The sequence below is a fragment of the Elephantulus edwardii genome, unplaced genomic scaffold (assembly GCF_000299155.1).
Source record: "Elephantulus edwardii isolate Elephantulus edwardi_28Jun2011 unplaced genomic scaffold, EleEdw1.0 scaffold00228, whole genome shotgun sequence".
NCBI lineage: Eukaryota > Metazoa > Chordata > Mammalia > Macroscelidea > Macroscelididae > Elephantulus > Elephantulus edwardii.
Genome location: NW_006399978.1, coordinates 4,372,088 through 4,397,356, shown reverse-complemented (window position 1 = coordinate 4,397,356; position 25,269 = coordinate 4,372,088). Strand labels below are relative to the sequence as shown.

The 25,269-nt window shown below is 48.3% G+C and overlaps 1 protein-coding gene across 1 annotated transcript in view; it reads right to left on the bottom strand.

Moving 5' to 3' along the window:
* Window positions 1-24,905, bottom strand: part of DNMT3L (DNA (cytosine-5-)-methyltransferase 3-like) — a 37,130-nt gene extending 12,225 nt beyond the window's left edge. The window contains exons 1-12 of the mRNA XM_006898427.1: window positions 24,764-24,905; window positions 24,301-24,390; window positions 24,026-24,070; window positions 22,950-23,029; window positions 22,761-22,873; window positions 21,697-21,868; window positions 17,338-17,425; window positions 13,742-13,830; window positions 10,294-10,369; window positions 9,147-9,286; window positions 3,257-3,342; window positions 2,110-2,271 (exon numbers count right to left, since the gene is read on the bottom strand). Of these exons, the coding sequence (XP_006898489.1) occupies window positions 2,110-2,271; window positions 3,257-3,342; window positions 9,147-9,286; window positions 10,294-10,369; window positions 13,742-13,830; window positions 17,338-17,425; window positions 21,697-21,868; window positions 22,761-22,873; window positions 22,950-23,029; window positions 24,026-24,070; window positions 24,301-24,390; window positions 24,764-24,905 (1,283 nt within the window). The remainder of the gene's footprint in view (window positions 1-2,109; window positions 2,272-3,256; window positions 3,343-9,146; window positions 9,287-10,293; window positions 10,370-13,741; window positions 13,831-17,337; window positions 17,426-21,696; window positions 21,869-22,760; window positions 22,874-22,949; window positions 23,030-24,025; window positions 24,071-24,300; window positions 24,391-24,763) is intronic.
* Window positions 24,906-25,269: the final 364 nt, after the last annotated feature.

Genomic DNA, 25,269 nt, shown 5'->3' with positions numbered 1-25,269 from the left:
AAGATTGCAGCGCAGCTTCTTGCTGCTAGGCCACCAGAGCTCCCTTCTGGCACCTGTGTTTTGGGAGCAGGTTGTCAGTTCTTTCCTTTAAGGTACCCCTATGTGATCTGGGATCTCAAGCCTTTGGGTTAGCAACCCGATGAGTCCACCACTTGCACCATCCTAACAACAGCACCATCTGCTGTTATTAGCCATAACAGTCCCCAGGTCCTGGGACAATTTGAGTCACTCTGATTATCTAAATACAGACCCGTTGGGGAATTTTCTGGTTAATAAGATTCCTTGAAAATGCCCTACCTGTGGTTTGAGACCAGCTGAATTCAGTGCTTTCAGGCATAGGCGGACTTTTCCTCAGCTCTCCTCACACAACTAAACTTAGTTAAACTGCTCAAGTGGAAAAAGCTCCTGTTCTGCTTCTGGCATTTTCTCTGGGCCACAGGGATTTGTGCTGCTCGGTATCTCCCTGGCGGGTCAAATCAGAGAAATAACAATGTCCTCCCATTCGATTTACAGCCTCAGAAACCCAATGGAGGGTCAGCTAGAAATTTATTTCAGTGTAGGGCAATGACTTGTTATGCATCAGAGAGCTGGACAATGACTAGGGAGGACAGAAGGAGAACTGACGCCTTTGAGCTGTGGTGCTGGAGAAGAGTATTGAATGTACCATGGACTGCCAAGAAAACAAACAGATTCATCCTAGAGAGGGTTAAATCAGGCTGCTCCTTGGAGGCAAGGATTCTGGGGCTTCGTCTGACATACTTTGGACATGTTGTAAGGAGAGACAGGTCTTTGGAGAGGGACATCATGCTGTGTAGAGTAGAGGGACAGCGCAGGAGGGGAAGACTCTCTATGAGGTGGATTGATTCAGTGACTGGGGTAATTGGAATGGGTGTGTCAGAGGCAATGCAATTGGCACAGGATAGAGCAGGGTTTAGGGCTGTTGTACATAGGGTCGCTATGAGTTACAAACAACTCGACGGCACATAACAACAACAAGTTGTTGAGTTTGACTTTTTATAAAGGATGAAGAGGTCACACACTCAGGTGAGTGGATCTGACTGTGACCTCTGGACTATATATGTACTTTTTTTTTTAACCACCACAATAAACAGTTCCTTTGAGTGATGACCTCACAAGTGTCAGAGTGGAAATGGGCCCCGTAAAGTTTTTGACAGCTTTTTCAGAATATGGCTAAATCTTTCTTCCAGAGCACTTCTGGAACCTCTAACCTTTCAGCTGAGAGTAAAGCAGATAACTGTATGTACCACCTAGGAACTCCTCGACCTACTCCAGTCAGTCAGTTCTTCCTTGGCTTATATAGTTGGATGTTTTCCACTTTGCAAAGGTTTGGAGTGTTTCCTCTTTCTTAGGTGTCATCAGGGACTGGGACTCCTTTACCTATCAGTGCAAACGGTGGTCAAGCAGGAGAAATGTCAGAAACCTATTCCAACAGAGCAGGTGCCCCTATAGACGTGTCCCCCTCCACCCCCAGGCCTTATCCCGTCTCCTGACATTCCTGACATCTATCCTGACACACACTCCTGACATTCCAGAAAACAAACTACAAGCTGGGTGCTTATACAAGCTGGTCTCACACTGCTGACTGAAAGATTGGGGGTTCAAGCTCATCAGCCATTCCGCTGGAGAATGGGGAGCTGTTCTGTAAATATTTATAGGCTAGGAAACCCCCATGGGGGTGTCAAGGTAAGTTGGAATGTAATGGACAACAGTGGGTGCATGTGCCTATACACAAAACCACCAAGAAATGATGTAAGCATATGATAATAAATATAATTTTTAATTTTTTAACTGAATACAGAAATATGTAGGGCAAGCTCAAAGTGCACAAAAGCCACAGAGTCGTGTGTGTGTGTGTGTATAAATCACACAGCACTTCATCCCATCACATGCACCAGCGTGACAGGGCACAGGACCCTGCTTCTCTGTGACCAAATGAAAGACAGTTCCTATAACAACCCTAAGAAAGCAAAAATCCAACAAGCAAAATAATAATCAAAGGAAGGGGAAAAAAAATATAAAGAACTAAGGAAAGTTGTTTCTGTTGTAGAAAAAGCAGGTTTTTTCCCCACAGTATAATGACTCATTTACAGAAAGGAAGTGAGTTTTGTTGAAAAATACTTAAAATATTCTCGAAGAGGGAGAAAGCAGTTCTTCACCAGCGTGGCGGGGCCTGCGGCGGAGGTCTTGCTTCGAGACCTGTCCTGAACCAGCAGGGACAGTTCCTCTTCAGCAGCCAGAGGTGAGTCCTTGCTACAAAGAGATAGGACACTCGTCACAGAGACAGTAGGCATCACAGAGTTATGCAAGCTCTCCACCCACGTGGGCCTCTGGGAGCAGAGCCAGCCACCACCAGGGAGGGTGGGGACACACAGCCCTGGGCTCACAGTAGGAGTTTAACATGTGCACATCAGAGATCAGGAGGTGACCACAATGATCCTGAGAACTCTAAGATAAACTTCTCTTTAAGATCCTTGCATCTTTTGTGATCTGTCTGTGTAATGGTAGAGTGTCTGCAGCATCACAGGATGAAGGGGAGCAGCCGCGCATCTGCCCCTTCCTTGGATGAAGCAGGTGGGGGAAGGGACTGGTTGAGGTCAGCACAAGGGCCAGCCCCGCCCAGGAGCCCTGATTTCCCATCTGGAAGCCACCCCAGGGCAGGATGCGGCCCTCCCTGGGCCAGCCTCCATACAAAGACACAACACACTGGGGCTGGGGGCCTGGGAGTGTCTGAATGCCTCATGTCTACAGGACTCTGTGGACTACTGATATGCAGAGCTCCCACAGCCATGTTCCCTGAGCTGCTGTGCTGGAGGTGGGTGGGGGTCGGAGGACACACCCCTGGGTGTGCCAGGGCACCCAGCTGGAGTCAGATTGTTTCTTGATTTCCTTACGTATCTCAAATGAGGTGCTCTGCCCAGGGCCCTCCCCATCCTTCCATCCTGGGCGGCTTGGGGACTATGTTGGTCCACCTGAGGGCTGGCAGTGGATGGCTACTTCCCATGAGGGTACCTCTCCACCCCCACTGCTCAGGGCTCCATCCAGCCTGAGAAGGAGGCATGGAAGAAAAGAGGCAACTGCTGCACTTGTGAGAACCAGAATGTGGCTCGGGGCACAAGGTCTGCTTGGGCACTGCACTGTCTACAGTGTTTTTTTTTTCTCTGAATTTTGTTCTCTTGGTTGAGCTCAGCACTGGCTCAACGTCCCTCACACTCTGAAAGGTCAGCACAATGAATACCTCCTCACGGCTGGGATGTTGCTCCACACGTGCACGGCGTTCTGAATGACTTGGCCACAGACATCTTTGATGGTCACAGGTTTGGTCTGAGGGGAAACACGGCTGTGAATGAGCCTGGCAGGACAAGAACCCCCAGTCCTCTCTCGTCACCCTCCCCAGCTCCCACAGGCCTCAGCGGCATGAGGCCCTTCCTGGCCCTCAGAATACAGTCAACAAACATTCCAGACTGACTGTCTCATCAGTCTGCCTACACGGCTTACAAATTCACAGAAATCACCTCAAGGTGGTGGGGGGTGGGGGGAAGCCAACGTAGCATTTTAAGACCACGAATCTACAGGCTTCCATCCCCACATGGTGGTGTTGCTATGTACCATTGAGCTGGAGCTGACTCATGCTTCTTCTCCGGTAGGGTTTTAGTAGCAATGAATCATGTGGGAGGAGATTGACCATATTTTTCCCATGGAGCAGCTGGTGGATTAGAACGGCCTGCCTTTAGGTTGGCAGTTGTTGTTGTTGTTATGTACCATCGAGTTGCTTGTGACTCATAGTGACCCTATGTACAACAGCCCCAAACCCTGCTCTATCCTGTGCCAATGGCACTGCCTCTGACACTCCCATCCCGATTTATTACTCATTATTATCATTCTTGCCCTCCTAAGCCATGAAAACTCATTATTCCTACATAGTTAACCTACCAAGTCAGACCTCAGGAAAAAAAAATATACGTATTTCCAGGCTACAACCATTTATCCAGATTCTTTTTTGAAGCAAGTTTAACACTGATAGCAAAATCCAAGCAGAGGTCATGTGGGGCAAGGAAACTAAACCCCAGCCTCTTTCATACTTTTGGATACAAGACTTCTAAATGAAATACTGCTCAACAGAATTAAGTCAGGTTCACCTCCGAGCGACACGAGGATTATTATTAGTATTAGAAAATATCTTAGAATATTTATTAGTAGATCTAATGGGGAAATTATCATATTGTATCCGTAACCATTAAAAAGGACTTCTGACAAAACTCTGCAGGTATTATTGATAGAAATGCTAGGAAAATGAGAGTCAGAAAAAAAGTTCCTTAGCATAATAAAATATATCTAAAAAGAAAGCTTACAACAACAACAATGTATTTTTTTATGTTTATGTCACCATATTTAAAATAAAATAGTGTTTATTTCTTCTTTGGTGAACCTGAAATGGAGTACGCAACAACAATATATGTAAGCCAAAATATAACAGTTGTTGTGGTGTCAACTCCAATTAATGACAACCTCCCATGTGTCAGAATACGTCTACGCTCTATGCTGTGATTTTAGGTGCCATGGGCCATGACTCATGGACCATGAACAACAGATCTGAACCTTGTCCTATGCTGGCATCCACACCATCTCCGTCATGCTCAAGTCCAATGTCATAGTCACTGTGTCAGTGTGGAGGGTCTTCCTCTCGTTAACTGACCTTTCCAGACATGATGTCTTTTTCCAAGAGCTGATCCTGACATCACACCCTAAGTGTGTGAGATGAAGTTCCAGCATCCTTACCTCTCAGGAGCACCCAGGCTGCTCTCATTCTAGGACAGACTGGTTACCTTGGCAGTCCATGGGATACTCTTTGTCAACATCACAATTCAAAGGCATCAGCTCTTCTTTGGTCTTCTTTTTTGGTGGAAATGCCATGGCTTGAGTCAAGCCCACATTAATCCTTAAGCTGACATCCTTGCTCTTTAGCACTGCAGAGAGGTCCTTGGCAACAGATTTCCCCAGAGCACCATGTCTTTTGATTTCTTGATTGCTGCTACTTGTAAATGTTGATTGTGGATCCAAGTAAAAGGAAATCCTTAACAACTCAATCCGTGCTCCACAGGGTTCCCAAATTTAAAAAGTCATTGCCATCAAGTTGGAACTGACTCATAGGAGGAGACTGCCCACCTTTCCCTCTTGGAGTCTGGTGGATTTTTACCCCCAGTTAGGCACAGCCTTTGGGTTTGCAGTACAACTGCCGATGGACCACATTCCCAGAGCTCCCTATTAGGGTCCACAGTGACTATCTCTTCAGAAGAAGATGGCCACGCCGTCCTTCCCAGACACTTGTGGGTGAACTTGAGCCTCCAGCCTTTTGTTGAGGAATCAATGAACCATTTGCACCACCCAGGGCTCCTAAAAAGATAGTTATTTCAGCTAAAAATCCAGCATCAGTTTAGTGTGAGAACACTTAGAACATTCTCACAGTCAAGAACAAGAAAAGAATGTGATGAAAGACTGTTGGAGAAGTGCTAGCCAAAACCATAGGCAAGAGAAAGGTATTTGAGGTATGTTGTTAGATGCCATCGGGTCAAATGTGATGGGTAGCAACTCTATGAACAACATATCTGAACCCTATCCTATCCTGTACCATCCTTATAATTTCTGACGTATTTGAGCCCATTGCTACGGTCAGGATGCAAGTCCATCTGGTTGAGATCTTCCATTTTCACTGACCTTCCATCTCCAAACATGGAGGGTCCCTTTCCAAGGAATACCACCTCCTAGCAACATGCCCAAGGTATATGAGATGGATCTTTGTCATCTTTGCCTCCAAGAAGCATTCTAACCATCCTTGTTCCAAGACCTATCTGTTTGTTCTTTTGGCTGCCCATGGGATATTCAGTACTCTTCCCCCACACCACAGCTCAAAGACATCAGTTCTTCTTCTGTCATCCTTATTCTTTGTCCAGCTCTCAGATGCATAACAAATGACTGGAATGGCCATGGCTTGAGTCAGGCACACCTTAGTCCTCAAAATGACATCATTGCTCCTCAGTAGTTTGGAGAAGTCCATGACTGCAGACTTTCCCAGTGCAATATGTCTCACTGATAGTGTCAATATTTTCTCCTGTCTGAAGCAGTTGGATTCTGGAAGATTAGTTGCTTTGTTTTTATTTAATTAACAGTCAAGTGTGAAGATTAATTTGCTATTAGAGTTACAAACTAAGTTGGCAGTTTGTTACATCTGGGGAGAGCGTTATTCTAATTGGTACGGCATTTGTCTGTTAGTTTGCTGTACTGAGATAACTTGTGAGTTGCTGTGATACTGGAAGCTGTGCCAGTGGTGTATCAAATGCCATAAGGACTACCCATGGTGGACATATTTTAGTAGTGCCCCTAGGTTAGGACAGACTAGGAAGCAGGATTGGTCATTCACTTCTTAAATTAAGCCTTTGAAAAACCTATGAAAATATGTCTTAGAGAGAGTGCAGCCAGAGTGCTCTTTGGAGGCAAGCATGGTGAGGCTTTGGTTCACATACTCTGGGTATATTTCTAGGATAGGCTATTCCTTGGAGAGGGACATGGTGCTTGGACAGGGAAAGGATCGATGAAGAAGAGGAAGACCATCAACCAGATGAGTTGACATAGTGACTGCTGCTTTTGTGTGTCAGGAAGTGTGAGGATGGCACAGGATAGGGCGGGGTTCAGATCCACTGTTCATAGGGTTGCTATGAGATGTCCTTGACTTGATGGCACCTAACAACAACAACAACATCATCATATTGCTCCAGGGGTAAGAATTTTGGCTTCTTGATGTTGAGATGTAATCCATTTTGAAGGCTATAGTTGTGTATTTTCTACAGCAAGTGCTTCAAGTCCTCATTTTCTGCAGGCAAGATTGTGTTATCTGAATAACTTGGAATGTGGACAAGTCTTCCTCTGATCCTCCTGCCACAGCTTTTGTTATAGAGTCTAACTTCCTGAATGATTTGTTCATTTGAAGTATAAAATTAGTAAAAAGATCCTGGTCACTCTTTGTATGATGATAAGATCAAATAGAAAGTTTAATTGAAATGGAAAATTACTACATTCTCCAAGGAACTCCAATAAGGAAGTAGGAACAAAATTAATGCAAAGGAATTAACAGTGCATACAAATAACAACCAGTTAAAGGGTAAGGTGGTAGATGCCACGTGCTATGGTGTTGTTATTAGGTGCCGCCAAGTCATAGCAAACCTATGAACAACAGACCTGACTCCTGTCGTGTCCTGTGGCATCCTCACCTCCTCTCATACACTTGAGCCCATGGCTGCAGTCATCATGTCAATCCATCTCAATGCTGGTCTTCCTTTCTTTCTCTGACCCTCTACCCTTCCAAGCATGATATCCTTTTCCAAGGAATTGGCTCTTCTAGCAACACGTCCATAGTGTTTGAGATGAAGCTTTGTCATCCTTGCCTCCAAGGAGCACTCCGGCTGCACCTTTTCCAAGACATACCTCTTCTCCAACATCATAACTTAAAGACGTCAATTCTTCTTCTGTCCTTATTCATCATTCAGATCTCAGGTACACAGTAAGTAATTGAAAAGACCATGGTCTGAATTCCCTGCACCTTAGTCTTCAAACTGATATCACTACTTTTCAGTATTTTCGAGAGATCCAAAGATAAAGTGCTTGGCAATAAACTTAACAAGAAATGTTTAGGACATTTTATGACACATTCTGTGCATGGCATGAAGGGAGGGTGGCCTCCTCATCCTCTCTTGGTGGAACCGTGAATCAGAACAACCCTACATATGGTGGGAAAGTTGGCAATATCTGTAACAACTACTAATCAATTTACCTTTTGACCCAGAAATCTCAGTTCTGGAATTTCTCCCATATTATAATTCTCATACACACTTCTTCATTGCAGTATTGTTTGTAAAAACAAAAGATTAGAAATAGCTCAATTACACACCAATAGAGAACAGACTAAATAAATCTTTAAATCTACACACATGAAAACTTAAAAGTTTAATGATAATGAAACTTTATGTTAAATAAAGTTAAAGCTTAATGTAAAAGAAAATCTCTTCATTTGATGGATGATGGGAGGGGTGGGTAAAGGTAAATGGGAAAGATCTGGTGTGAAAAACAATGTATATGAACTTTGTATGTAAACCAGTATAAAATAAAAAAAATTCTTTACATAAGTAAGAAAATTTCTTTCTCTCATAGTCTTTCTCTCTCAAACACACACACATACACAGAGAGAGAGTGAGTGAGAGAGAGAGAGTGTGAGAGAGAGAGATACAATTAAAGCACAGGATGAGGAAGCTACTTTTTGCAATGGAAAGGTTTCCAAAGAGTTGGTAAATGGAAAAAAGAAATGTGCAGAATGGTGTGTATACTCAGTTTTGTTTGTATTTGCAATTAAGGACTTTGGAAGGACAGTCAGGAAACCAAGGAATAGAACGGTGGAGGATAGGTGACTGGGGGTCAGGGGGAAGAAGGGACTTCTACTGTAAACTTAGATAGATTTGTCAGAAGTGTGAACAACATGCATGTGGTGGAGACGCCCTGATAGGAGGGAACATCAATTTATGACGGGGCAATCCTGTACTGAGGGCTGTGGAGGAGCCAGGAAGGAACTTGGGGCCATTGGCCCTGATGGATAGTTCTCTGAGTCCAAACGTGGCTGCTCTAATCACCAGGATTCACACACTTGGAGACAAACCACCATGCTATGGTGCCCTCAAGTGTGGATGTTGGTGTGTGAATGTATGTATGAGTGTCTGCACGTGTCGGGATGTGTACGCTTGTTCTCAGGTGAGCGATCATACATGAGAGTGGGGGTGAATGAGTGTGTGTGAGAGAGTGAATGTGTACTATGTGTGGTGTGTGTACATGGATGTGTATGTGTGAGTGTGCTGTGCACATGTGTAAAGACAGACAGGACAGGCTCAGGGGAGGGAATGAGCCCCACCTAGCCACACTTTGAGAACACAGTGTCACATGGGAGGCTCGTGTCCTGAGAGGCCCATGTGAGGCTGTGCCTCAGTTTCCAGGCCGAGGTGTCCCATGGAGGAGAGACACTCGCACAGGGGCACAGGATCAGAGAGACCCCTGCTCGGTTGTGCTTTCAGAGGACACCCTGCATTCACCTCCAGGAAGCGGGTTGCCACGACGTGGTCATCCACAGTCAGCACCAGATTGTCCACAAACATCCAGAAGAAGGGCTGTGGGCTGCCGGGCCTGGGCCGCGCATACTGCAGCATGCGGTGGAACTGGAATAGGTACCAGCCTGTGGAGGGAGGGCGGTGTCACGGACAGGCAGGCCGATGGGGGTGTGGCGTCAGGGGAGGGGTGCAAGAGGAGAGCTGTGATAAGACTTAGTGGGGTCCTGGGGGCCCACTCCCACTTGCCCATATTTCTAACTCTACCAGCAGCAATAAGAGCTTTTTGGGGCAGAGAGGGGCGAAGTCTCCACCCTCAGGCCGTAGAGCAGACTCATCCTAACCCAGCTGCCGTTTGGTCAGCTCCACTTGCTGTTATCTCACGTGTGTCAGGGTAGAACTGTGCTCCACAAGGTTTTCAATGCCTGATCTTTGGAAACAATACACCAGGCCTTTCTTCTGAGGTGCCTCTGGCTGGACCTGAACCTTCAGCCTTTGGAAGAGCAGCACAGCACACTTTCTGTTTGCACCACGCAAGGACTCCTTAAGAAATGATGGGGCTAGTCCAAAGAACAAGCAAGGGGGAAGGAGGCCCTGTTTAAACACAACTCCAGGGAACAGTAGGAGTTCTGGTGGCCTAGTGGGTAAGGTGTTGCACTGCCAGTCCAAAGGCAGGGAGTTCAAATCCACCAGCTGCTCCTCAGGAGAGCTATGGACAGGACAATCTCCTCCTACATGGTTTACAACCTCTGAAAACCTGCTGGAGGGTCAACCATGAGTTGGTTTTGATTCAACAGCACTGACAAAGTCGAGTCCAGGGACCACAGAATCCTATGGTGACATCTGTGGCTGCCTTGTGAGGGGCCTTGGGTAGAGCAGCAAGAGTGACAAGCGGGCTTGAGGAAGCCCTTGTGGGTGATGATGCACTCAAGCTGCATGCAGGCCAGAGCAGTGGTTCTGTACATACCAAAACTCATCTAACTGCACACTTTCGATATGTGCAATTTCCTCGATAAAGCTATGTTAAAAATGGAAACAATTTGAAATTTCTATCTTCCCAGGAGAGTCACAGGTGATACCGAGGAGGTGGCTGGGAGAAGAGGTGACTGAGTGACCCCAGTCCATGCTCTCTTACCAGGAGGCCGCTTGAAGGCACAGCCGCGAGACGGCGTTGAGCCGTACATGATGTCGAAAGGGCCCCACTCCTCCACCTGCAAAAGACAGGTGCTGGAGAAGGCTGTGGGCATGCTCTCACCTTAGCAAGAGGCTGGTGAGCACTGAGGGCAAACGTTCCTTCTAGAAAACAGAGGCTAACTGGGCACATGCTCAGCTTGAGGTACCCATACAGTCCAGAAACACCACGGCAGTGACAGGGCCCAGGGCAGACCTGCCACAGACATCCCCATCACTGTCACACTACCTGTGACTGAGCCGTGAACACTGGGAGGCTGGGACTCTGAGAGGCCCCTCCACACAGCAAGCGGTACCTGTGGCTACTCTCTGTACTAGGCATTGCCCTTCAAAGAACTGGTCCTGGGAGGGTGACACACTGGACCCCAAGGTTCAAGTGAGTGTGATATATGTTGTCTGTTGTGTGCATTTTTCAGTGCATGTATATTCCACTTTGTGGTTGTCTGCTGTGTTTGGCTGAACATTGTGTGTACTGTCTGCTGAAAGGTTGTCGGTTGTGTCTGGTGTGTGTGTGTGTGTGTGTGTGTGTGTGTGTGTGTGTGTGTGTGTATTGCTCAAGAAAAAAACCAGACCTGCTAACAGCCATGCTGTGTGCTCCCTGGTGAGCACAGCCAGTTCCACAGAACATCAGCAATCAACCACTCCACAACTGTGGAGGAAGAAGACAACTCTACAGTCACATCTGATCATCAATAAGACAAAGACACTCTAATCACAAGAGTAACTCAGGATTCCCACTCTGGGAAGACATGAAGGATTCTTATTTCTTTTTCTATTATGCCTTTAGCCTGCAAGCTACAGAAGAATTAATCTTGTTATTGTCATGTGCTGTTGAGTCACCTGTGACTCAGAACAACCTTGTGCACAGCAGCTCTGGACCCGGTCCTGTCCTGAGCCAATCGCACTGTCTCCAACACACCTGCCCCTATTCCCTCAGTCACTGTGTCAATCCATGTCACATGGGGTCTTCCCTGCCTGCGCTGTCCCTCCATCCTTCCAAGCATGATGTCCTTCTCCAAGGACTAGTTCCTCCTAGCTATGTGCCCAAAGTATTTCATGGAGCTTCAAAATCCTTGCCTCCAGGAAGTAGCTTGGTTTCACCCTCTCCAGGACAGACCAATTTGTTCTCCTGACAGTCCATGGTACGTTCAATACACTTCTCTAGTGCCACAACTCAAAGGCATTGATTCTTCTTCTTTTATCCCTAGTCATTGTCACCACAATTTCCTAATAACACTCAGGCCAGAACAGACCCATATACTTTCCCTAAATCACTTAGCCAAAGCCCAAATGCCATGAACCAAACCCACATTCTCCTTTCAGAGAAGCCAAATGTTTCTTAAGCAAATTCTATCCTACTACTGCAACCTGACAAGCCCTCCTGCATTTGACTGCAGAGTGTGCCTTATGGTCTACGAGAACTGAGATGAAATATGACAGGTGGGGGTGCGGACAGGATGCAAGGGAGGTGAGAGTCGGTGGTGACCCAAGACTAACACTGCCTAGCAGTCTACACACAAGCGGCTACTGTTTTCATATCCACCCGCCACCCCACGCCCAGCTAGTATAAGCTATGACTGAGCAGGTTGTGCTGCTGAATGGAAGAGGAGGAAGAAAGCAGTGTCTTGAGGGGAACATCCAGTTTTCCCCAAGCGGGTGCCCTTGATCAGAACAGGAAGTCCTCTGAGCTATCCCCAGGTGTGGGGTTGGAGGCTGTGAAGGCGCCCGCCTGGGAGCCCAGCCTCGTGGGTCAGTGTGCAGATCCTGCCCCTGGTGTGCGTTCTGTTTCCCGTCTCTGCAAAGCATGTTGTGTCTCATGATGCATTTCAAAGTGTTTTGGGAAGAGGAGATGAAGTCAGGAGTAGTAGTTTTGGCACCAGCTGACTCTACCCGCCTGAACCATAATTACTCTCACTAAGAGAAAGTTCATCATCAGCGGTACGGTTCTAGGAGTCTTAGCTCATTGTATCTCCAAGTTCCCTGTAATTGTGCTAAGATTAACATCTGCAGAGGCCTGACACGGTCCCTTTCTTGAATGTCCAACCCTCAGAGGGAGGCTGATGCTGTGATGACACCCCTGCCCCAATAGGGGAGCAGCCCAGAGTGGCCCCATGGAGGGAGGTCTAAAGGAACACTGCGGGTGGGGTCATGGGGTCAAGGGTTTGGTGAGGCCCACAGGGGTGAGTATGTGGGGCATGCCTTCACACATGGACATCAGGATGGGGGCCCCCAGACAGTGAAGCCTGTGTCTCTCCAAGCATGACTGGGAGATGGGTTCCCAGGCCAGACGAGGCTCTAAGGGGCCCCTGGAGGCTCTAAGGGGTCTCTAGAAGCCAAATAGAATCTTTACATGGACTTCTTTCCTGCCTATTGACCCCCTTTCCAGTTCCCTGCTCTCCAGCCCTTCTCAGCCCTTCCCAGCACCCTCCTCCCCAGGCCCTGGAATCTCTTGGCCCTTTTGCCCCTTAATCTCCCTGCTTCCCTGGATCCTTGCCCCACTGACCTCTATGTATCTCAAACCTTTTGCCCTTCGGGGTCCTAGCTCCTCTGCTTCCCAGGCCTCCCTGCCCCCACCCATGGTCACAGAAGCCCTGCATCCTCGCCCTCCCACCTGAGAACCTAGAGGCTGCCCTGCTCTCCGATCTGCTTTCAGACACTGGGGAGGAGGTAGGAGGCAGGAGCCTCTTGACCTTGTCCTTTCCAGCCCATGACAGGCCCAGGCCCTTCCACCATCACAACTGAGGCCTCCCTGCTCAGGACCTGAGGTGACACAGGGACTGGTGGGGACTTTTTCTAGGAGGCTGAAGACTGGCACCAGGAGATGTGCCCCAGAGAAGCCTCAGCATAAGCACATTCTTTGAACACGCCTGGGTCTCAGAAGATGACAGGGAAAAAGAGCCCATTCCTGGGGCTGCACCTTGTCCTTTCCACATAGGTTTTCAAAGTGGCATTCATCCCACCAAAGACTCTATGTTTTGGTATTTTCAGTGTATTTCAGATGGAGAAGTAGGCATAGTCCCTCTTGGCTGAGCAGTACCCCCCGTTATGAAAACCACTGCTGTTCCAGCTGCAAAAGTCCTGGCAATGCCGTGTGGTGGAAACATGCCAAAACACTGGATGAGGAGGTCTGCCCAGCAACCACCTGCTCTTGGCTTGGGCGATTGTGGGGACCATGAGAATGTCTCCTACAATGGGGTGACCTCAGTGACTGAGCCAGCCAACGACTGTTCCCTGGAACTCATTCCCAGGACATGCCCAAGGACCTCCCTGCCTGACCCTGGGGCGGTGCTATGTGCAGGCCCTTCCCCACCTTCCTGCCCACCCCGTTTACCCGTCTTCTCCAGTTAGTCTCTCTCGTTGGCAACCCCTGACCCATTGTGGGCAGCACTTACATCTCTCCTCACTATGTCGGTGACGTCATCCAGGTATTTCAGTTGTCCGTGAGCAGAACCACCCTCCAGAAAGCCCAAGCTCACCAGCTCTGTACAGAGAGAGACAGGGAAACAGAGAGACTAACTGTAACTCCGATCCTCAAACTCGTTGCCTTCAAGTCAGAAACAACTCATAGCTGACCCAGTGGCAGGTTTGCAGAGGTTTAGAGAGATTACACATCTTTCTCCCAGGAAGCAGCCGGTGGGTTCGAACTGCTAGAGGCACCAATTTGGGTTACAGTGCTGCTCCAATACCAGAACCAGAAATATGGGAAGTGTTAGATTTATTGGGAGCATACAGACTCAAAAACCCCATGCAAAGCGGCACATATGGGATAGAATGAACACCAACACCAATACAACAGCATGTAATTAAATAAGAAAACTGTACTTTCTTAATGGCATGGTGAGGGACTAAAGCTGAGGGTTTCACTCTCACGGTTTGTCATATTGTTAGTAAAGCAAGCAAGCTTCACTACTGACTTTAGAGACTTAAGCCTATTGGGGCTCCTGGTCGGTGCGGCAACTAATGTGCTGACTATCGACTGAGAGAGGTTGGTGGTTCAAGTTCACCCAGAGGTGTCTCGAAAGCAAGATCTGGACATTTGCTACTGACCAATCAACTACCAAAAGCTCAGAGGGCACAGCTCTGCTCTGACACAGGCGCCGTCTCCATGAACTGATTCAGGGGAAGCCAGTGATTGATGTTAAGGGGTCGCTAATGATTCAGTGCTTAATTTGCCAGACGAACTGAAAGATCAACAGTTCGAATCCACCAGCTGCTCCACAGAAGACAGATAAGCAGTCTCTTCCTGTAAATACTACAACCTCAGAACCCCACTGGAGGGGTTGCTATGAGTCAGAATTGACTTGACACAGTGGGTCTGGTGTGTGATCACCCAAGCTGGATTCACAGACAAGGAGCCTCACAGGGAGCCACCACCCATCAGGGCGTCTGCTTGGGCTTGTCGTCAGGGGAGCTAGTTCTTGGAAAAGGACATCATGCTGGGAGGGGATGAGAGCCAGAGAAACAGAGAAAGATCCCAACAAAATGGGGTGACACGGTGACTGTCCCAACGGACTTGAGCACATCAGAGATGGTGAGGCTGCTGAGGGACCGGCCAAGCTTCAGATCTGTTGTGTGTAGGGGTCACTATGAGTCAAGACGACCCAAAGGCACCCAACAACGACAACAACTACAACAACCTGTCGGCGGAGGCTTGCATGTGGCTACGATGCTGAGCAGGGTTCCACAGAACGTCTAGAGTAAGAAAAACTGTGAAGACAGACTTGGCAGCCACTTCCCAAGATCAGCCAATGAAAACTGTATGGTCTACAAGGTCGGACCTCAGCTGATCGCAGGCATGTGCGGGACCGGGCAGCATTTTCTTCTATTTCGCATGAACATGAACTTGAATCATGGGCTGACTCCACGGACATTAACAACACTGACTGCAGAGTCAGGTGCTCCTGGGCTGCAGCGTCACCCAGTGTGTTAGGAAATGTGCTGGGAAGCGGGGCCCACGTTGGCTGTGAGACAGGCAGGTCTGGGCTGCAGGACACCAAGGCCACATGAGGGGAATGGGAAGACAGGAACAGGCCTTAACAAAGAACTCAGAGAAGCTGCATCTCTGATGGAGAGACCACATGGCAGTCACATACCCCAATTACTACTGTTCCCTCCAGCTCACTGCCCAGAAGCGTGACCCAGGGCAAGCTGCCCCCTCTGGGGTAAATGGACATCATGCCACTACTCCCATCTGCAGTATGGGATTGTTGTGAAGACTTGATGAAGGACCCTTAGCCAAAGCTCGGAGCGGAGCTATCCCTCAACTCGGTTTACTGAGACTACAGGCTGTCCTTGTGGATTCTTCCTGTTCCCGTTTGACCCAGAAGAAAAGGTGGGAGTCATGGGTTGGGTTGCATGCCCCAAAACATATGCTAAAGTCCTAATCCTCCTGTGTCTGTAAATAGAACCTTGTTTGGAAATAGCAGTTTTGAGGATCTAACTCATTAACATAAAATCCTACTGCGCCCTGATCTGAGTAACTGATATCATTGTAAAATAAGAGAAGATACAGAGCTAGACACACCAGGAGGTTGAGCTGGCTGTGTGAGAGACAGCGATCGATGGATCGGAGCAATACCTCTGCAAGTCAGGGAGCCCCTGGAGCCATCAGAAGCCAGGAGGGAGGCCTGGGGCAGGTCTACCCTCTGCCTCAAAGGGAACCACCTAACTGAGAACATGATCTTGGACTTTCAGCTTCTAGAATTGGGCATGTTTGTTTTGCTCTAAGATACCCACTTTATGGTAATTTACATTACCATAGTGCCACCCCTGGACACTCAGGTCATGGAAGCCACTGAGACACCAGCATCTGGAGGTTAGCACAGGGCCCACTGGCAGGTCAGACACTCAAGGTGGGGTGGCACCCATAGGTGGCTTGGTGGGACCAGGTATCAAACAATGACCCTGAGAGAAGTGTGACCCTTGGTTTCAGGTAGACCAGATCAGTTTAATGAGGAGCTGGGCTCACTCTTCCTCGTTAATGACTTTCAATACCATTCACCTTTTTGCTTGCTTCCCCCCACCCTGTATTTTTATACATTTAATTATCCAAATACACTAAGCTTCACTCATGTACATACTGGGGGTTTTGTGTGTGTGTTTCACACTTTCCTTTATTGACTCTATGTTTCATACAATCATTCCCACATCTTGTATTTTATAAAATTAATCGCCATTGGACTATGACCACCATTACCCTGTCTTTTTCACACTGAATCTTTCCCATTTCCTTTACCCCTTCCTCTACTCACCAAAGATGTGACCCTATGATTTCACCCCTACTTGTCCTTACCCCTCTGCTCCCAAACCTTCCTCCCTTGCCCTCCTCCAACATTTTACTAGTTATCCTTCTATTTTTTTATGCACTTTCTTTTTGAATGCTTCTCTCTTGAGGGGAAGGACCCTCCACCTCTCCCAGCATGATGTCTTTTTCCAAAGACTGGCCCTCTTAACATGCCCAAAGTCTGTGAGATGGAGTTTCACCATCCTTGCCTAGAAACCCCTGAGGCGCAGTGCTACCGTCACATGGGGGATTGGTCTGGACTGATGGGACCTAACCCCAGCTCCTGGGACGAGGGAGTACACTAAGGGGAGTAGGACACAGACTGGGGACTGTGGCCCTAAGTGTCATCTCCCCCTCCCCAGCCTGAGTGAAAAGATCATGTGCATCACCACCAGCTCTCTAGCTTTGCCTTGCAGACACCTCCCTGCCTCGTGGAGAGGACCCTCTGGTGATTCCCTCAGATGATGGCCCCTCCGCACTTCAAAGCTCAGTTTGCCTCAAAATTCTCTAGAGCGCTCCAGCCCTTCCAACTTCCTAAGCCCCAAGTATCAACTTTCAGGGCTGTTACATACGCTCTTTGTAGTTGCTCAGGGGTCACCTGTGCTTCCAGCTCAGGGTAGGACTCTTGAGAACAGGTGCCATGGACACTTTCTCCTCCAGCCCAGATGCCCTGAAGACCCACCTTCAGGACAACCCTGAACTCACCTTCCTGAATGTCCCCAAAAAGGGACAGCACCCGGACTGGCTCTCTCTTCCATGCAGGCACGGTCTTATAGATTTCAAAAGGACTCTCCTGTTCATCAAGGAAAAAAAAGAAATTTTCCCAACCACTTGTGGTTGTTGTGTATTGTAAAATCAGAATCGACCCAGAGCTGACCCTCCAGTGGGTTTTCAGAGGCAGTTAATCACATCAGAGGAGAATGCCCATTCTTCTCCCGTGGAACAGCTGGTGGATTTGAACCACATGCTTTCAGGGTTGTAGTGCAGTTTCTTGCCATCAGGCCACCAGAGCTTCCTACCACTTATTTACAATTAAAATTGCAGCCCAGCAGAAGAGCTCCCCTTGCTGAGCCAAGGCAGGGCTGCCAGCGTGGCCACCCTGGCTGGTTCTAGCAGTAACACTACAGAGGAAGAAAGGAAGAAAGGGACTCAGAGCCATCTCTACCCTTAAAGAAAGACAATGCTGCCCTCAGAGAAACACTCATTTTGTCATTCTCAAATTCGGAGGCTTAAACCCAGGAAATTCCAAATGTGCTGCTTCCATGGGAGGCTCTGAGCTCATCATATCTGCTTTCCAGGCACCAGCTTCCCATCGTATGTGCGGGGCCTGGCTCCAGCGAGCTGCCTGATGCTTTAGCACACAGCCACCAGCACTTGCATGTCACAGTGCCTGTGAGCACCAAGGGCAGCAATCAGAATTCAGCCACAAAGAAGCCCCACTGAGCACACAGCTGCTCACACTAGACATTGGAACACCACCTCCCAGCCACAGTCCTTCCAGACAAACATGGGGTTGGTTCACTCCAGAAACAGGTCTGGATCACCAAAGATGACAAGAATGAGGAGGTCACACCTGGGGGGGGTGCCCAACTCCTGAAAATGCAATTGAGAAGTTGAGATTGAGGTTGGGAGCTTGAGAAGGTTAGGTGGTCTGAGCTGCCAGAGAAGGGGAGAGGGCAGGGAGGAGAGCAGGCCAGGGATGAAGGCAGGGCCAAGAAGAGGGCAGGGCAGGGAGGAGGGCAAGGCAGGGCAGGGAGGAGGGCAAGGCAAGGAGGAGGGAAGGGCAGGGAGAAGGGCAAGGAGGAGGGAAAGGAGAAAGGGCAGAGAGGAGAGCAGGGCAGGGAGGGGGGCAGGGCAGGGTGGGAGCCCAGCACTGGGCTTATCTGGGTTTGCATAGGTTATGAGGGTGCAGTACTCAGGGTGTAATGGACATTTTGGGGACACAAAGATGGTGAGCACTCATGACCTGATTCATTGAAACTCAAAGTCAAGTGGCTTCTGTCCAACTTGAGATCATTTGTTTGGTTTTATTTCACATTTCTTAATTATGTGCCATTGAGTTGGAACCGACTCATAGTTGACTGTCCAGTAGGTTTTCAGATGCAGTAAATCACACAGGGGAGACTGGTCATCCTTCTCCTGTGGGGCTGATGGTGGATTAAACCTCATGTATTTGAGATTACCATGTAGTTTCTTACCACTAGGCCACCAGAGCTCCCTATTTCTGTCTTTCTTTTTACACACAAGCCATTAGCTCCCCATTTGTTAATAGTTGAACTGTATAATGAAATTCCTCCTGAGCTTTCAAGCATAGGGATTGTTCTTATACTGAGATTCAGAGTTCCTATCATTAATGCACTTGGAAAGAAGGGAACTTGTTTTGTTTTCAGACAAGCACTGTAAAACTGGTGACCTTGTCTAATGTAAACACACCGTGTTAGTGTCCTAGAGCTGCTGTCACAAAGCACCTCACATATGGTGGCTTGTAAGAACAGAAACATATTGCCTCCAGGTTCTGGAGGCAGGAGTCCCAGCTCAGGGTGTCAGCCTGAAGCTCTGAGGGGAAACCTGTTCCAGACCTCAAGTTTCCCACGTCTGATGGCTCCAGGTGTCCCCTGACCTGTAGATAATCTCTCCAATCTCTTCCCCTCTTTCCACCTTACCTTTTTTCTGTGTGTCTCAGTCCCCTCTCACTTCTCTTATAAGAACACCAGATGGATTTAGAATGCACTCTACATCCAGGCAGTCCATGGGATAGTCAGCCTTCTTCAACACCACAGCTCAAAGGTATCAACTCTTCTCTCATCCTTATTCATTGTCCAGCTTCAGATGTACAGGAATGATTGAAAAGACCATATCCTGAATCAGGTGCACCTTAGTCCTCAAACTAATACAAGGAAGTCCAGTGAATGCCACCATCATTCAAATATATGCACCATCAACAAAGAGGAGGAAATAGATTTCTACCAACTTTTGCAGTCAGAGATTGAGCGAACATGCAATCAAAATGCATTAATAATAATAGGTGGCTTGAATGCAAAAGTTGGGAAGAGAGAAGAATGATCAGCAGTTGGAAAGCATGGATTTGGTGACAGAAATGAAGCCAGAGATAGAATGGCAGAATTTTGCACAATCAACAACTTATTTCTTACAGATATACTTTATAAGAAACATAAACACAGGCTATACACATGGATTTCCCCTGATGGTACGCATAGGAATCAGATCGATTACGTCTATGGAAACAATCACTTGAGAAGCTCAATATCAGTGGTGAAAAGTAGGCCAGGTGCTGATTATGGAACAGATCACCACTACTCATATGCAAGTTCAAGCTGAAGCTGAAGAAAATGAAATCAAGTCCACAGGAGCCAAAATTTGACCTTGAGCCTATCCTATATGAATTTCAAAACCATCTCAGGAACAGGTTTGGAGTCCTTGATGAGCATGAAATATCATTGCTCCTCAATAATTTGGAGAGGACCCTGCCTACAGACTTTCCCAGTGCAGTATGTCCCCTGATCTCCTGACTGGTGGTACCAGAGTATTGATTATGAATCTGAGTAAGATGAAGTCATTGACAGTTTCAATCTTTTCTCCATCTATCATGCTGTTGTCTATCAATCCAATGGCGAGAATTTTTGTTTTCTTGGCATTGACACACAATCTATATTGAAGGCTGCAGTCTTTTATCTTCTGCAGCAAGCACTTCCAGTCCCCCTCACTTTCAGCAAGCAAAGAACCAGAGGATTCTTGGAGACAAAGATGATAAAAGTTTATCTCACATACTTCAGGCATGTTTCCTAGGAGAGGCTACTTCTTGGAGAGGGACATCATGTGTGGGAAGGTTGAGGGATGGTGAAAGATTGGAAGACCCTCAACAGGTGAATTGACACAGTGACTGTAGCAATGGACTCAAGTGTGTCAGAGATGATGAGGATGGCACAAGATAGTACAAGCTTCAGATCTGTTGTTCATAGGGTCACTATGAGTCGCACTCAACTCAATGGCTTCTAATATAAACTACACCCAGGAAGGGCAGCTCTGGTGGCTTAGTGGTAAGGAGTTGTGCTGCAAACCCAAAGGCACATGGTTTGAATCTACCAGCTGTTCTATGGGAGAAAGATGGGCAATCTTCTCCCATGTGATTTACTGTTCCTGAACAACTGCTGAAAGGTGAGTTATGAATCTGTTCTAATTTGAGGATACACACAAGAGCTACTCCCAGGATGATCTTACCCTGCAAAGACTCCCCTTCCAAAGTCATGTTCACAAATACTGGTTAGGACATAGATACATTACTTTGCTGATACAATTCAACCTATTACTCTATGATGGGGCCACAGCTCCTGTCTGGTTCCCAGGCTCCTAAGCTTGGCCATGGGAGGCCCCATATCTGTGTGGCTGTCCTGGGAACCATGGTTGACCTCTCCTGGACTCATTTTCCTACCTGCTGGAAATATCTCATTCCCAGACTCGTAAATGCAATTGCCATGCCAGAATGACTGTGAAAAACAGACCACAGAGTGTCATCTGCTCCCCAAGAGGAACATGAGTAGGAGCATTTACTTAAAAGCCTTTCACTTGATTATGCATCAGAGCAAATGGGCATCTTGCAACTAGTAAGCAAAGGGAAGGTGTCTGTGGGTGCACCACGAAACACAACTCTGCCTGGTCCTGTGTTCACCTCCCCTCAGTCACACCAGACCCTTCTGATCTACTGGGTTTCCTTCCATGGGCTTTTGAAAGGAGAGCACCAGGCATTTCTTACTAGTCTCTTTGTTGTTGTTATGGACCATCAAGTTGGAAACGACTCGCAGCTAACCTCCAGTGGGTTTTCAGAGGCAGTAAATCTCACAGATGGAGATTGCCCATCTCTCTCCTAAGGAACAGCTGGTCGATTTGAACTATGTTCCTTTGGATTGGCAAGACAATTCCTACCACAGAGCCACCAGAGCTCCCTAGTGTTTTATCATTTACAAGATGTATGTCTTATTAAAGATACAGTAAGTTCCTGTTCCACTTCTGCTCAGTTCTGTGAGCTCAGAGGCACCCACTTCTTACCACCTCCCGGTCGTGGAAGGCCTTCAGCCGCGTCCGCCATTTCTTCCTTCTCTGCAGCAGCCCATTGCTGGGGAGGGGCAGGCACAGGAAGCACACCCAGTTAGTCATGGCCTGAACTCTCCCCGAGGTCCCGGGGCTGACCAGCGAATCCACACACTCGAAACAGTAGCACCTAGAGTCAAACAGAAAACCACAGGCGATCAAATGGGGTTTCTCTGGTCACCCGCGAAACCTCAGGGCTCCTCCTCGCTTTTAAATAAACAACAGAAATTATACCCAGGACTCATTGTAAAAGGTAAAGGTAGCCTTTCAGTGGCTGCCCCAGGGAAGGAACACGGTGTGGTGCATGTGGTGAAGGAGGGACTGCTGAGAGTATCGGAAGCCAGGAGACTAGGGGACCGAGACGTGCCATTTTAAGGGCAACGGTGTCTCTCCAAAAGTTCTTTAAACCACTGCCTTACTCCAACTCCTCCAATTCTGAAGACTGAGCTTAAGAATCTCCAGCAAAATCAAATGCAGGAGCATCCAGATGGGGGACAGAATTTGGGGCATGCAGGAGTCACAAAGACAATAATGCCCTAGAAAGACAAAAGCAAAGGGGATATAAAGATAAGAATGACCTACAAAGAGCTAAACAGAAGGGAGAGGCAGCAGGCGATGGGCACACGCATGGGGCTCTGTTTGGGGGGTAATGACCGTGGATGAACATGCTCCTTGTCTTCTTCTGGTCATGGGTGTGCAGTGTCCATCCCTGACCTCATAATGACGAAGGAACAGTTATGTCTTTGCAATAGTAACAATAAAGAGAAATACCACAAACGCAAATCAGCCAGCTTACCTGTCTGACTAGGATCTACAGCCACTATAATATTTGAGAAGGAACTGACACTTGGAAGGGCATCTTTCTCTTTAGGGGTGAGGGGAATTCCTGCATCTTGGGCTCAGATGGGCTGAGAGGGATGGGAGATTTCTAGACGTGTGGGCAGTGATTTCTTTGTTCCTCTCCCCTTGGCCACCCAGTCTCAGGGGAGCTGACCCCGGGGTGTGGGTGCCTTGAGGCTCACCGGGTGCAGTCGGGGTTCTCGCAGATAAGCAGCGTCTCACCCGAGCAGCAGATGGAGCAGTAGGACTGGTACCCGTCATCATCGTACAGGAAGAGGCCCTGCAGGAACTTGTCCTGGGTGAAGAGTAAAATGCGGCTGGCTCCGTCTCTGCCTGGAGGCCATGCTGAAGCCACCATGCCTCCCACTTACCTTACACGGAGCACACATTCCTCCTTCGAACAGAGGGTGCTCTGTCCAGACCTGGAAACTCCCGCAGCAGATGCAGATGTCTAATGAGAACATTCACGTTACAACGTCACCCAAAAGAAAGACACACTTAAGGATGGCTGTTAGTTACTGTAGAATCGGTTCTGACGCACAGAGACCCCAAGTGCAAAGTACAACTAACTAACTGCTCCACCAGGTTTTCAAGACAGGGCCCCTGGAAAGCGGACCACAAGGCCTGTCTTCTGAAGAATGTCTAGGTTTCAAACCATCAACTTTTCAGTGAATAGTCAAGTCCTTACTCAGATGTGCCACCAGGGGCCCTTAAACAGCTTTATCCAGAGTGTGCACTGAAACTCACCAGTATACCAAAAATCTAGCAAATGCAAGACACATCAAGTCTATGGATCAAAAGCTTAGTATTAAAATAGCAACACTCTTCAAATTAATCTACTTACTGATCACTATAAAACCCCAGTTAGCATTTATCCCTCAGAAATTAAACTGATCCTAAAATCCAAATGGAAATGCAAAGGATCCAGAATCAATCAATCCATAGGGAAACAAAGTGGGCCTGTGGTTGCTTAAGCTGATAATCAAATGGTTAGGGGTTCAAGTCTATCCACAAACCCCTGAGATGAAAGGCCTGGTCGTCCACTGAAGACATCAGCCGCTGAACACCTGAAGAACTCAGCTCCACTCTGACACATGTAGGGTCCCCATGAGTCAGTGTCAATTTCAGGGCAATGAGTGGTGGTGGCGGAGGGAGGATGGAAGGGGGACGGGGAGAAGTGAGTGATTATTGGTGGACATGAAGTTTCTTTATGAGGTGAAAAATGTTTTAAAATTAAATAGTGATGGTTGCAAAATTCTATAAATACACTTATTTAAAAAACCCATAAGATTGCATGTTAAATGAAGCCACAGGGAGCCTGGGTGGATAGAGGGGCTAGAACAGGGCACGCGGGGTGTCTGCTGCCTTCTTCCAGCAATGGCGGGGTGCCGATGCTGAAGCCACTATTTCTGCTTACCTGGTCATGGGCTGGTATGTGACCACTCACCTTCTATGTGCCGCTGCTTAACCCTGACTTCATATGCAATCAGATCTGGAAAACAAAGTGAAGTGACAAGAGCACCTTTGTTCTTCATGGTTCCTGGTTTAAATGTGACCGAGCGCACACAGCATGTGTGCCATCCTATGTCAAAAGGGTTCCAGGATTCCATCTATCCCATCGTGTGCAGGATGCCAGCATAAGGACCATTCCAGAAGGCTGGATCTCTAGACATTACCAGGCCGGCCCAACATGGGTGTGTGCCTGAGAAATGGAGAACCCACCTCTGCCTGACTGGGGAGAGAGGGGCCTCGACAGCTCACTGGAGTCCACGAGGATCACCTCCATGCTCTGCTCTTCCTCCAGGTCCAGCACTAGTCACAGCCAGGGGTCAGCAAGCCATGGGAAGACAGGACAGAAGGACACACAGAGAGAGTTTGTCTGAAAGGCCTCGCACTAGAGTTGGGGAGAAGAGCAGAAAGCACCCAGGATGGCTTGCTCCCCCTGTGACACCCACCTCCTGACCCCATGGGAGAGGGGCAGGAAGAATGCTGGCTAGTGGTGAAAGGGGTGTCCGGGGCCCTGTGTGGGGCCTGCTGTTGGCCCCATCACTCCTTCTCAGCCCAGATCCTCAGCAGTGTCCCCACAAAGAAGAGGGGAGGCCTTGCAGGAGAACTTGGATGGATCACAGACATTTCTCCCACCCCTTCTCTCTCAATGGGCTGGAAAGAAGGGCAAGAGGCTCACGGATGTCACAGGTCGGTCCCCACGGCTCCTCCTCTGGCCCATCCCCACAGCTGGCAGGGTCTGAGCAGTGGTCCAGGTCTGGCTCTCCGTCAGGGTCCTCCAGGAGCTCCAGGCTCAGGGCCCCCGGGGAGGGCAGGGCCATAGGACAGAGGACAGTGCTTCCTAGGAAGCAGGAAGAGCACACAGAACAATGCCTGCAGCTGAAAGGGCAGAGACCTGTGGGGTGGATACTTCAGGAGTGCTGGGCGAAGGGCGCAGGTTCTCACATCAGGTGAGGTGCGGGGGCGCTGCTGCGGGGGAGGCAGGGGCGGAGGTGGGGGAGGCGCTCAGAGTGGAGAGAGGTGAGGTGAGGGGTCAGACTCAATGCAGAGGGCCCAAGACAGAGTGGGAGTTAAGGAGCTCAGTGGTGAGGGGCTCAGGGCGAGATGGAAGTAGGGATTTGAGGAGGAAACGTGCTAAATTGGAAGGTAAGTAGGAAGAGGTGCTTACTGTATGAGAGGATGGGG